The sequence below is a fragment of the Canis aureus genome, chromosome 8, assembly GCF_053574225.1.
Source record: "Canis aureus isolate CA01 chromosome 8, VMU_Caureus_v.1.0, whole genome shotgun sequence".
Lineage (NCBI taxonomy): Eukaryota > Metazoa > Chordata > Mammalia > Carnivora > Canidae > Canis > Canis aureus.
The window spans coordinates 61,792,358-61,805,989 of NC_135618.1; the positions used below are offsets into that span (position 1 = coordinate 61,792,358).

The 13,632-nt window shown below is 44.9% G+C and overlaps 1 protein-coding gene across 18 annotated transcripts in view; it reads left to right on the plus strand.

Moving 5' to 3' along the window:
* SUN1 (Sad1 and UNC84 domain containing 1) overlaps positions 1-13,632 on the plus strand; it is a 51,449-nt gene that overhangs the window by 20,828 nt on the left and 16,989 nt on the right. For 9 of the 18 annotated variants that reach the window (XM_077907447.1, XM_077907461.1, XM_077907458.1 and 6 more), the window contains 11 exons: positions 988-1,176; positions 3,021-3,205; positions 4,059-4,085; positions 4,206-4,382; positions 8,803-9,000; positions 9,554-9,637; positions 9,929-10,039; positions 11,443-11,541; positions 12,062-12,155; positions 13,048-13,106; positions 13,295-13,431. In XM_077907447.1, the coding sequence (XP_077763573.1) occupies positions 988-1,176; positions 3,021-3,205; positions 4,059-4,085; positions 4,206-4,382; positions 8,803-9,000; positions 9,554-9,637; positions 9,929-10,039; positions 11,443-11,541; positions 12,062-12,155; positions 13,048-13,106; positions 13,295-13,431 (1,360 nt within the window). The remainder of the gene's footprint in view (positions 1-987; positions 1,177-3,020; positions 3,206-4,058; positions 4,086-4,205; positions 4,383-8,802; positions 9,001-9,553; positions 9,638-9,928; positions 10,040-11,442; positions 11,542-12,061; positions 12,156-13,047; positions 13,107-13,294; positions 13,432-13,632) is intronic. The other 9 variants (XM_077907451.1, XM_077907452.1, XM_077907456.1 and 6 more) reach the window with 9 other exon arrangements.

Below are 13,632 nucleotides of genomic sequence, written 5' to 3' on the forward strand. Positions count from 1 at the left end.
CTTGTGTTTATTTACTGTTGCTTCACTTGAAGAGTTTTTAGTGTCAGATCTAATGTATTTATGGTGAATGTGATTCTGAAAATACTTTTATCATATGAAACATAATATCCCACTTCTTTTCCTTGAGAGCCTCATCGTGGTTCCTGTCGATTTCCAGGCCCTCAGCCAGTCTGCCCCCTTGAGCAGGGGCTATTGTCCCTCCAGTGAGGCGGGTGCAAGTTTGTCTCCCTCGTTGGCTGGGAAACCCTCAGCCCAAGCCCCTCTGCTCACCACAGCTTCCCTGTGGAGTGTGGCTCGTCTCCAGCTGTAGCTGTGGAGTCCTCACTGATGACCACACAGCCATCCGCTGGATGGTCTGGGCAGATCAGGAAGTGTGGCCTCCATCCCGGTTTAGGCACATGATAGACACTCAGGTAACATGTCTTGATTTGGAAAAACTTGCTAATGGCACCAAGAATGCATGTTTTAGTTTAGGATGATTATGTGGAAGAGTCTTGAAGTGACTTTATGACAAGCTGTTCTCTGGCTTTGTGGTGAGTTAGACACAGAGTGACATTATGGTACTGCTCAGGGTCTTGCTGCTCTTCTGCCTTTTGGGATTAGTTGTCCTGCCGTCACTGTCTCCTTAACTCCTCTGTCAGGCATAGTGTTTACTAGTAAGTGTGTTCTGGTTCTTTAATGACGTTGACATGGTTCCCCATAAGTGCAGGTTCATGGGAGTACTTATCCTAAAGCAGGTGTTAGGGTCAGCCCCGGACTGAAATATTGGGGTGCCTGGGGAATCGTCTCACAGATGGCAGGGCAAGAGTGTGTGCAGTAAGCATAAGTTGTCGACCGATTTGGGTGACTTCTGCTTTGTAGAAGAGTCATGGCTGTTTCTAAAATCTGCACTAAATCAGTACACATTATATTCATTATTTGCTCAGTATGTTTTAGAAACTGCTGTCTACATTATTTATCACTGACAAAGTTTTTTTTTCCTTCTAGTTCGAGTTATTCCTCTGATGCTCTGGCTTTCGAGACTGAGCACAGATTGGACCCCGTGTTTGATTCTCCAAGAATGTCCCGCCGTAGTTTGCGGCTGGTCACCACAGCATGTGCCACGGAGGATGGCCAGGCTAGGGACACTCACTCCTGCGCCAGTAGCACTGCCTCCCTGAAGGACAGAGCGGCCCGGTAAGTGCTGCTTCTCGTGTTACTAAACACGTTCTAGCACCATTAAAACTGAAAAAAATAAAATAAAATAAAATTGAACGTGCACACTTTCTGGTCTGAAAAACCACACTCTTGTGTCTAGGTATACGTGTCCACACATGCAAATTTACCCATAAAGTCGTAGCTTTGCTATAAATTAGGACAGAAGCTAATTCTGGACCATGGGGCTTGTTTGGTATAGATGTTCTTGTATCGGTCAAATCTTCTCTTTCCTCTGGGTTTTACTCAGACCCTGGGGCAGACATAGTGCCCGTCTATACAGCTGACCTCCCAGTGTTGTCTGCGGGAGTAGCCTTACCAGACGATCGTGTGGCACCATGGATGAGCTCTGCATTATTAACGCTTAGTCTGTTCATTAAAATCTGTGTGAACTAACAGACGCATCCCTGAAATTTAGCTGTTTACCTATATTCGTGGTTGTGTTTGCTTGATTTCTGAGCTCACTGTGCACATATCCAAGAAGGAGCAACGCGAAAAATCTTGTGTCCTTTAGAGGTCATGTTCCATTGCTCACATAGAATGACAAGTTTCCAGTCTGAATGGTCGTCTTTCACTCAGGATTGGGTGGTCGCTACGAAGAGGGGCAGTGGAATGCCATCTTGGAGCCAGGCTGTGTGCTGGCAGCCAGCCATGCTCTTCCTGCTGTGGCCTGTGTGTCTCACACTCACTGCGGGTTATTTAGAGAATGAGAGAATGGGAGGTTGCAGCTCAGTAGACTCAGGAGGTGCCCTTGAGGACCCCGGGCGACTCCACGTGGGGACACTGCAGCCAGGCTGGTGTTGTGCCACTTGACGAGGCCACAGCCAGGGTCCGGATGTTCTGTGCTCACATGCAATGGTGTGTTACCGTGTCCTCTCATCTGCTGCTCATTCCCTTAGGAGGGAGGAGCTTCTCCCTGCCCTGACCTGTTGCCAACATTCATAGTTTGTTTTCAGGGGCTTTGTTTTTATCTGAGCTGAATGTGAGTTCAGAGATGAGTTTGCAGCCTTGCCTCACAGTCCTTAATGTAGTTCCATCTTTACCAGGGATGGAGAAATAAGGCAGGGAATGTGTGCATGCTGCACATGTTGTGGAAAGGGGAGGGGTTAAATTTATAAATCATCATTTTTACTTTTAAATCATTTTAATTAGATTATTTTAAGTTTTAACCCCTTCTGGGTTGTGGGGCTCAAAATAATCTAAAAACTGTCTTCCGTGTACAATTTTAGAAGCAGCTCTGGGACCCCAGCTTGAGGATTTCTGTTTCAGGTTAATGGGTGTTTCAGTGTAGTAGAGAAGACAAGAAAATTTTGCCTTAAAAATACTATATTTGGGCGCCTGAGTGGCTCAGATGGTGAAGCGTCTGCCATTGGCTCAGGTCATGATCTCAGGGTCCTGGGATTGAGCCCTATGTCGGGCTCCCTGCTCAGCGGGATGTTTGCTTCTGCCTCTCCCTCTGCCCCTCCTCCCTGCTTGTGCTCTCTCTTTCTGTCAAATAAATGAAATCTTTTTTTTTATTTTTAAATAAATTTTATCTATTTATTCATGAGATACACACAGAGAGAGATAGAGAGAGGCAGAGACACAGGCAGAGGGAGAAGCAGGCTCCATGCAGGAAACCTGATGCGGGACTTGATCCTGGGTCTCCAGGATCATGCTCTGGGCTGAAGGCGGCGCTTAACCGCTGAGCTACCCAGGCTGCCCTGAATGAAATCTTTTTAAAAAGCTCTTTATTTTCAAAGATTTTTGTGTTGGTAAAATATAATCCTTTTGTATTAGCTAGCAAAAGTCTATGAACTTTTTCCTTTTATTTTTTTTCTTCTTAGAACAGTAAAGCAACGCAGAAGTGCAAGCAAACCAGCTTTCAGTATTAACCACACCTCGAGGAAGGTGGTGTCCTGTGGTGTGGGCCAGAGTGGCACTAGCACGCTGTCCAGTGCGGCCTGTCTCCGGCCTCCTGTGCTGGATGAGTCTCTGATCCGTGAACAGACCAAAGTGGACCACTTCTGGGGTGAGTTACCTGCCTCTCATGGGTGGGAGAAGGTTTGACGCTTTCCTCTAGACTCAAATACAGAATGCAGGCAGTGGCTTATGACTGCTACTTCCACTGTGCTCATGCTTAATCATTTGTTGTGACGTGGAACCAGGGGAAGGAATCAGGTGGTAATCTGATAACTCTTTGTAGACACGTTACTTTTGTAGGGTGGTTAATCACAGTTGTTATAAAAATCTTCTGGTTCCAGACAGCTCTAAGCAACGAGGCAGCTGCAGTATTTTTGAGTCATTAGAAAGTACCTGTGTAGACAAGTTGGTACAAGGAAGCAGCGTGGCTTGTGAACCTTCTTGACTTAAGGCCACGACAGTGTGACCCCATCCTTGCCACTGGTCATGCAGCTGCTTGCTGTGTCCGTTCCATGTTCTGGTTGGCCCCTTTGGGAAGATTAGAAGACCCAGATTACCTCCCAAAAGTTGATGTGCTAATTTAAGGCGGCATTAGGATTGGTGTTTGCTCTGGTTTGTTCAGCTAGCAAGGGTTAATCCTAGGTGACAGAGAAGCAGATGGTGCTGGCAGGGCTTCTGCGCCTCTGTACCAGGCTCTTGTCTTCCTGCCCTCCCTTCAGGTGTGTGTGTGTGTGCTACACACCTGCTCCAGAGTCGTGTCTCCAGAGATGTGCTTTCACCTTGAGTCACAAGATCATGTCTGCATATATCTGGAGGAGTTTCCAGTAGTTGTAGGCATTTCAGGGAATAAATCTTGACCATTCCCAGAATGCTGATTTATTAACCATTGTAACCTTTACTTTTTTTGTGTGTGGGCTTTGATAATTCGAGCTCATGAGCAAACGTGTGTGTGTATGTTTTAGGTCTTGACGACGATGGAGATCTTAAAGGTAATTATCTTAGTCCTTTTTTTCTACACGCTTTTTAAGAGGAAGCTTTTTTTTTTTTTTTTTTGAGAAGTATTTGCAGATTGCAGTAAACCAGTTCCTTCTACTTTTTGCAAACTTTAGGTGGAAATAAAGCTGCCACTCAGGGAAATGGGGACCTGGCAGCAGAAGCCGCCAGAAGCAATGGCTACACATGTAGTGACTGCCTCTTGCTATCCGAGCGCAAGGACACACTCACAGCACACTCTGCCACCCACGGGCCATCGCCACGGCTCTACTCAAGGGATCAGGGTCAGAAACGTGAGTCTTGATATTTCTACTCACTTTTATAAACCTGGTTTGATAGGTCTGTTAGCATCTGCAGTGTTTTCTGTCATTGACTTAAAGTCAAAATTGTCTGATAATTAAGAAATTAATTATCACCAAAAACTAACTTTGCTCCTCTTCATCCTCTTTGAATTTACATTTTTTGTGGTTAGTCGTTTTGTACCTGGGAGCATCTGCAGTTATGGGAATTTGAACTTCGGGTGAGCAAAGGCAGACCCCATCATCAGGGAAAGCTGGTGGCACCACGTGGCCACTATTTTGACACCAGGTCATGGATGCTCAAATTTGTGGGAGGAATGGCTTCGTGGTGGTGCTTTTGCCTCTGCCACAAAAGGGGTTTTCACCCCTGAGATTGAGGAGCATGTGTTCTGTGTGGTTCCGTAAGAGTTCCTGGCCTTGGGAAAGGCGGCTGTATGGCTAGTTCCACAGGAATGTGTGGTGCTGGGCCGGGGGTGTGGCAGCAGCCACCACACCGAGTCTTCATAGTGGGCCCATGGCCCCTTCCCCAGCGGTAGTGGCTTCAGAGGCCTGGCCTCACTTACTTGAATAGAGAGGTCCTCGGAGGTAGCCCCGGAGGTTCATGGCTGGCTGTTGCAACCAGGCAGGCCCGTGGAGTATCCTCCTGAGCCTAGGGCTTGCTGGCTCTGATATTTGTCTGGGGCCCTGGGGGAGAGCATTGCTACAGATCCCTGTCCAGGTTCCCTTACACAGTCCCACAGTGTGGGGAGGCCAGGGAGCCCTGGTTCCCGAGGCTTTGGCCCCAGTTTGCTTGGCTAGGCTTGAGGGCATATTCAAGTGGACAGGGCCAGTTATCTGTCACGGTTCCTGGCTCTGCCCTACACCTGAGGGCACTCGGTATTTTTCAAAGAACTATTTTGATGTAATGAAGGACGCTACCAAGACTGAGAGTTATTTCCATCCAATGTTTTATCCTTGTGACTCAAGTTTCTGGTTCTGTCTACTGAAGGTAATTGACACTGTTAGCATTAATATATCAAAATAGGGAGGCAGCGCCTTCTGGATTGTGGAGGCCAGCATCGCAGAGTGCTCTGGGTCTCCCTGGCCTGCACAGCAGCTCTATAGCCCCCCATGTCTTCTAGACCGGCACACTGAGGTCTGGCCAGCTTAAGAGGCTTACCGGGAAGTGACGGAGCTGGGACCTAGACCCAGACATCTTGCCACCAGGGTGCTCTCCCCGAGATACCATGCCGCCTCCTGGGGGCTGACCATCTGGGTGGAGCCTGGGAGCCAGGTCCAGCATCTGTCTCTGAACTCTGCGTAACCACCAACATGCCACGTGTCTGGCTTTATTGAGGCTGCGTTTTGAGGCTTGAGTAAACGTACATTCTACCAACCGTAAGCTGGTGCGAGAACAGTGTTTGCAGATCAGTGAGCATGTGTAGAAACACTCGCTGCTTTCCCCTGACCCGCATCATGGTAAATAAAGTTCACGTCTGTTTATTACCAACAGCCAATGGTCTTCATCCTGAGGCTCTGGATGGGAGTTGGTGGCTGGACCTCAGCTCAGATGGAAAAGTGCTGGGTGTGGTTTTGGCAGTAGCCTCTGGAAGTCTTGCACTTTCTTGCTTGAATTGATCTTGAATGTTTTTGAGGGGAAAACAAGCTATATTTTTATCTGTTTTGGGCTTCTGTGCTTATAGTTCATTGCTCTTTTATAACACTGATTTGTATGACCAGCAGTAATTTAAAAACTTCTGTTCCTATTTGGGTAAAGTGTTTATCAGAGAACATTTGGAAATGACAGACATGCACAAGGAAGAAAATGAAAGTTACCTGTAATCTACCACCCAGAGGTGACTGCACTCGCGTGGGGTCCAGCTGGCTTCTCCTGCTATTGCCTGGTGGAGACCATACTGCGTGAATTGTTGAGTCTTACCGCAGTTACTGAAAACACATACAACTCTTTTTTAAGCATAAATTACCCCCCCCCACACACACACACACATTCTCTGTCATTATTTTTGTTTTTACTTAATAGTCTGGTGGTAAAATCTTGGAATAGTACAGATAAAAGTTCCTTCCCCTGGTCCCAGCCCATCCCCCTCTGGTCTCCTTTCTAGAGGGAACTGGTGCTACTAGTAAGAGATCATGGCAAATTCTTTTGCTCTTTATAATGGGATAAAATGCCCGTAACATAAAATTATCTGTCCATCATCTTAAAGAATACGATTCAGTGGCATTTTTTGGTACATTCACAATGTGCGACTGCTACCTATGTTTTGCTTTTGTGTACCCATAGATATACATAGTTTGTTTTGTTTTGCTTAAATGCTATCATAGTACATATATGGCTTTGGAACTCTATTTTATATGCCAATTCAGGTTGACCTTATTCGTTCAGATGTTTATCTACTATTGCATTTATGGTTGTATCAAAATGTATTTAATCAGTGTCTGTCTAGATGGAAATTCACATTTTTTTCTCTTTGATGCTTTTGAAGATTTTATTTATTTGAGAGCACACGTGCACACATATGCATGTATGTATGAGCAGAGGGAGGGGCAGAAGGAGAGACTCCCCACTGAGCACAGATTCTGACATGAGGCTCCAAACCAAGACCCTGAGATCACAATCTGAGCTGAAGTCAAGAGTTGGATGCTGAACTGACTGAGCCACCAGGCACCCCTCTGTTTTTATGCTTCTAAAAATGTTCTCTGGGTGTGTTTCCTTGTGTATATGTATTTAGCGTACATGGGCAAATCCTTCCGTAGGGCAGACAAACTAGAAGTAGAACAGATGCATTTGAACTTACAGACCCGCTTCAGCAGTATAGTTTCTGAGTCTGAGCCTTTTGAAGTTTGGAAGGAGTGCAGCCTTGACAAAACGTGAATTTCTGGTTCACATCAAAAAGGCTTTAAGAGACATGGAAGTCTTTTCCTTGGGACACCCAGCTGTGCTGGATACTGATGGGTGTCTGTGCCCTGACAGGCCAGGTTCCTCCCAGGAAGCATGGAAGGGTGGACTCTAGGGACCTTCCTAGGCCTCACAGGGAGGCACCCAGGAAATCGAGAACTGAGACAAATTCAGAATTCTCTGTTCTCCGTCTTGCCTATGGCAACACATAAATCCTCTTAGGACAGACAGGTCACTACTTTGAAAAATTGTCATTTGTCTTGGTCACTTAGAGCAGCATTGGCTTCCTGAACCGGCCTCAGTCTTTAGAGAAAATATATTTTAAAAGCTGTCCCAGTCTTCAGCTCCTAAATACATATCACTGCTTGAAAAAAAAAAGTTATTGTAAATTTCAGTTTAAATAGATTCCTCCAATTGATTTCCCAAAGGACTGACCCAGATGGCTCTCTTGCTATGGTGATATGAGCGTCCTAATTCCATACTGTCTAGCCAGTTTTTCATTTGTTTGTGCTTTCAAAATTTTGCCAGTCCCATGGGTTAAAAATTGAATTCCAGTATTTCTGTTTATCAGCAGAACAGACCATGCATTACCTCCAAGTAAGTTTCTCTGAAGTTTTCAGTACAGGGTAAAAGACACCTGGGCAGCACAGTGGGAAACAGAGTTGGTGCTGGTGCTTGGGGTGGAGGGCTGCAGCTAGCTCCGGTTCTATGAGTGCTTTGGTAAGGGCCTCCAAATCACAAGTAGGTTACTAAGTAGGCTATTTGAAAAAGAAAACATGAAAAAGCACATTCCTTGAAAATCACTCCCACTCAGACTCCACCAGTTCCAGGTGGCTGCATGCCACACCTGAACTCAGGGTTCACTGAGCCAGGAGAGTGAGTGGATGAGTCTCAGAAGCATTTCCCCAGTCTACACTCAATGAAAACTTATTTTCAGGGATAAAAATTTCTAGCAACCATAATTTGTTGACTATTACCTTAGACATTGCAGATTCACAGATAAATAGTTGTCAGAGATTCCATTGTGTCTTCTGAAGCTGTGGGCAGTGATGACAATGGAGGAGAGCTGGGGTCCATTGAGGCCTGTTCCTTCCAGGTGCTCATGCCAATGCTCTCTGTAGTGTCCTCTGAGGCACATGCTGTAGTGGATGCTCCTGAAGCAGGTGACAGAGTACGGGGGTGGCTGTTGTGCAGGTACCTAGCCTCTGGAGTGTATGGAGGCAGGGTTGGGGTGCAGTCCCTCAGAACTGCTCTTGTGGGGGGTGCGCCTGTGACCCAGGCTTGTCATTTGGCTCTCTAGTGCAGGGATGCTGGATAGCTCTGCCTCTGTCTGGAGGTGACCTGTGCCACATGGGGCAGAGTGACGTGTGTCATTACGGCTCTTCTTAAGTTGTCCTCCCTGATGTATGTTTAAAAAGCCAGTTCTGCTTTGCCTAAAATGAATGATTTGGCTATCTGACTTTTCAGGGGAGTAAATGGCCTTGTGGGAAGAAATAACTGTTCACGGTTTTTCAATAGGCGGTGCCCCTTTCCACATGGATAGGATTTTGTGGCTGGCCAAGGACACTTCGTCATCCTTGTCATCATTCTTAGTCCAACTTTTTCGAGTGGTTTTAATGAAGCTCAATTATGAATCAGAAAATTCCAAATTGAAAAGTTATGAATCAAAAGATCCTGAATCAAAAAGTTTTAAGTCAAAAAGCCATGAATCAAAAGGTATTTAAATAATTTTTTTCCTCCTTTTTCCACCTGATAATGCTTTCAAGGTGGAGAAAATACTATTTTCCCAGCGTGGTGCTTCATCCACGTTTCTCCTCTTGTGCTCTTCCGCAGCCTTTCTTATGGTGCTTTGCTGGGGTCTTCCTGTGAGGGAGCTGATGGAAGTTTTCATGTGTCTTGTTCTGGTTCTGTTTTCTGAAAGTGGAACCGTATTTCAGCATTTTTAGTTATTTCTTTTAAAAAAGTACTCAAGTTTTGATTATTACCTTTTTAAAGCAGAAATACTTTATTTGAATGGCATTTAGAATGTAGTGTTTCCAGCCATTTTTAAGCGGGGCCTCTCTCTGTGTTGCGTTGGGTGTGGTGCCTTGTTCGGTCAGGTGGGGCTTTGACCTCTCTCCCTAGCACAGCCCTGCCACCTGCCTCCCCCGCAAGCCTCACCTGCACCTAAGTCATGGAGGCTGGCCTTGCATGCTCTCTGACCGCATCTGGGAAGCATCTGAACTCAGCCTCGACCAGTGTCTCTGAGCCTGTTTTGCGTGTATTGCAGCTCATTCCAATCACTGTGGGACAGTGAATGTAGGAGGGCTTCTCAGAGAGGACGGCCAGCTCAGTGTGCATGGGGAGTCCATGTGTAAGTATGGCTTCATGTCACGTGGGCTCACGGGGCAGTGGTGGCGGCTCCCCACAGGTGGTGATGTGAGGCTGCTGACACAGACCAGATACCCCCTTGCTTAATGCAGACTTGTTGAACTCTAAATAATGGACACCAGGAGCCACCAGATTGCATTTGCTTTCATTTTTTTCTTTTTTTGCATAACCGAGTTTCCTAATTTTCTCAAACTGCTATTGTTGTGCACAGTTCAGATTGACCAGGTTTGCATAGTAATCTGTCAAATTAATGTCTTGTCACCACCGCCCACAGGCAATGACTCTAAGGGGAAGGAGCTCCTTGAGATGCACAGAGCTATCCGCCAGCAGTCCTCAAGTCCAAAAAGGGTGGCAGGGGCCATTTGGCACATCTTTTCTTACACAGGTTGTTGTTTGCACCTTTTTATTTTGTTTTTAATGTGTTCTTCACAAATGCCGTAATTCCTTGTTTGTATTGGCAAGTCAAGTACTTGTTAAAAACAGACAGGACTACTAACTTTAGCTTAAAATACAGAGACTGTTTGAAAAGTAGCTTGCTTGAGGTGAAATAAAAGGTTTAGAAAGGCTGGTGATCCTCCCTTGGGGGAGTTGATCCACTGGGACACACAGCATCACCCCGTAGACTGCGGTCTCCTGAACATTTACCACAAGGAGACGTACATGCAAAGTTAGAGGTTTTCCGATTTATACCTGTAAGTTTCTTACCAAAGGGGCACCATTTTTAGACAGCTTTTTTTTTTTTTTTCCAGATTTTTATTTATTTGTTTATGAGAGACACAGGGAGAGAGGACATCAGGGAGCCTGATGCAGGACTCGATCCCAGGACCCTGGGATCATGCCCTGAGCCGAAGGCAAACGCTCAACCACTGAGCCACCCAGGTGCCCCTAGACAGGTTGTTTTTTTTCTTTTTTTTTTTTTTTTTAAGATTTTATTTATTCATTCATGAGAGAGAGAGAGAGAGGCGGAGACACAGGCAGAGGGAGAAGCAGGCTCTCTGCAGGAGCCCGATGTCAGACTCAATCCGAGACCCTGGGATCACGCCTTGAGTCAAAGGCAGACGCTCTACCGCTGAGCCACCCAGGTGTCCCTAGACAGGTTTTTAATAAAGATCTCTTAACTGGTAATAAAACATAAAATGATAGATTAAAAAAATTCCCTTAAATCATATTTCTTTTCATAATTAGGCATTATCAGGAGTCAACACACAATTCCTTATAGGAATATATAATTTCAGCAGTTACTCTTCAAAAAATGAAACGAAACTGATTTCATAAGCAGTTTTTCTGCCTTATGTAATGTGTGATGTTTGATACAAAGTTTATTGTCTTATTCTATTATCCAGTGGTACTGCCTTTATGATCCCCAAGTACTATTTCACTGAAAAATGTTGGTCATTTTGATCTTGGTCTAATGTAATGAGTCGTGCTGGTCTCACTTGGAGCATGTTACCTACTGGTGTCCCCAGAGTTTTAGCTGCAGGTTCTGTCAGCACCAGCCGTGAACATGTGGGGTTTCACAGGAGAGTCTGCATGTCACATTTGAAGTGTCTGCAGGAGGAAGGGAACAACCATTGGGCACATAGCAGCTTTTCATAAGTGAATCTGAGTCTTGATTGGACTTAAAATGGTTGGTTGTTTTTTTTTTTCCCTGAGAAGAGACTCTTGGCTGATTTGAGAGAATTTTGGTGAAATGCATACTAGGGGAGGCCTCTTGTACTGTAACTGTGGAGAGCTGGTTTCTGGTGTATTTTGAGTGTGGCCCTCTCGCACACGTGTTATCTGTCGCAGGTCACCTGTTGGTGCAGATGCTGCAAAGGATCGGAGCTTCTGGATGGTCTGTGTCGAAGACACTGCTGTGCGTTCTTTGGTTGGCCATGGTCGCTCCAGGTGGTTATTTTGGCTTTCTGTGTCAGCATTCTCTGCAAGTCTTTGAGCAGTTAGGCACCTGCAGTTAATATCGAGCTAACCAAATGAAAATTTCATCTTAGGATTACATGCATTACTCCCTGATATAACATGTTTCATTCTTGATTACTGAGAAGTGCTAACATACGTGCTTCTAGGTGCATGAGCATTCCTCATTCTCTGCTGTGTTGGGTCCTGCGTCAGTCCAGCTGCTCGGTTTAACCGCAATTGAGAATGCATGGATTTGGTGTTTCCTCATTGTAGCTTGTGTTGTGTTTCAGCATTACACGTTGTTTTGTGTGCTTAGTGATGTTCCTGTGTTTGAATATATGCTATGGTGATTGACATCTTCCTAACGTGTCCTCCCTAACTTCATATGCTTACATAATATTTGTTAGCAGATTTCCCTGTGCTTCTTGCGTGACCTTCACAAAACAATCCATATAGGAGTTTGATTTTCCAAAGAGCACTTCTTTAAAACGTTTGGTGTTTGTTCTTTTAGGGAAGGCAGCCTCTGGAATATTCTGGTGGCTCGGGATTGGATGGTACCAGTTTGTTACCTTGATTTCGTGGCTGAATGTGTTTCTTCTTACAAGGTAAGGAAACAAGTGTCATGTCAACTTCGAGTGTTTAAGAACTGTGCTAATTGCAGGATATAATTTCATTTGTTATTTTTTTAAAGTTCTTATTTATTAGAGAGAGAGAGAGAGAGCAGGGGGAGGGGAAAAAGCAGGGAGCCTGATGTAGGACTCAATCCCAGGGCCCTGGGATGATGACCTGAGCCGAAGGCAGATGCTTCATCGTCCTGAGCCATATACATCATTTTATAATGATTTAGTTTATATTTACATTGCTTTTATGGTTTGGTATATTAATGTCTTGCCTTTTGTATATCATTTTATATTTTACAAAATATTTTCATGTTTTTATTTAATTTTCAAACCACACCTGTGAGAAAGCAAAGGCAGCTGTCATTGTTAAAATAGCAGTGTATAGGAGCTAAGTGCCTTGTCCGGGATTACACAGATTGGGAGGGGTGTGATCAGGATTGGGAACCAGACTCTGGCTCCCACTCTGGGGCAGTGTTCCCCCTGGTCCCGGGTGACCATAGTGCCCAGCGCCAGGCCAATCAATAGTGAATGTGTTTGATTGTTAATATAGGTCAGAAGATACTGTTTTATAGACAGGTCTCCTTGTTAGGTGTGCACACAGCTTTTAGATGATATTGTAGCTGTGTTTCTGGGGTGCCCGGCTGGATCAGTCAGGAGAGTCTGTGACTCCTGGTCTCAGGTCCTGAGTTCAGGCCCCACATTGGGTGCAGAGCCTACTTTTAAAAAAAGCAACTGTAACTGCATTTCTAACACTTCAGATTTTCATTTTAAAATAAGGGTAGGGGTATTTTGTATAAAATCACCCAGAGATAAAAATAGAATGCTGACACCCTGCCTTTTCTTTTATCCAAGTTAATATTTTTCTTTTTATTCCTAGGTGCCTTCGAAATATCTGCAAGTTTTTAATCTTGCTCATTCCACTATTACTTTTACTAGGTAAGAAAACTTTGATTTAGTTACCTTATATGATTAATGCATACACATGAAGTAGTAAATTAGAGAAAGAATAGAGCATTGACTTAGTTACCTTATATGATTAATGCATATACATGAAGTAGTAAATTAGGGAAAGAATAGAGCACTGTCTGTACACACACGTGCAGTTGGTTCCTGTCTCCTTCCAGGTGGTGGTCTGTCCTTGTGGGGCCAAGGGGACTTCCTTTCAGGCCTGCCTGTGTTCAACTGGACACGCATATATGGAACCCAGCGGGTGGACAGCCCCGAGAGCATGTTCACACCTGACGCTTCTCAGCTGAGCCAGGTAACCACACAGAAGCTCCCATCTCTGGCATTCTACATCTGTATTCCTCAGAGAACAGGTGCCCCGGCTTAGAAAATATTGTTAAGTGTCAAATGAGCAAGCATTATAGCTTCTTAAATGTTCTGAGATAGTTGAAGTAATGCATACGTAAGTTATCTCATTCAGTTAATTTTAATTTAAAAAATAGTAGTATGGGGAAGC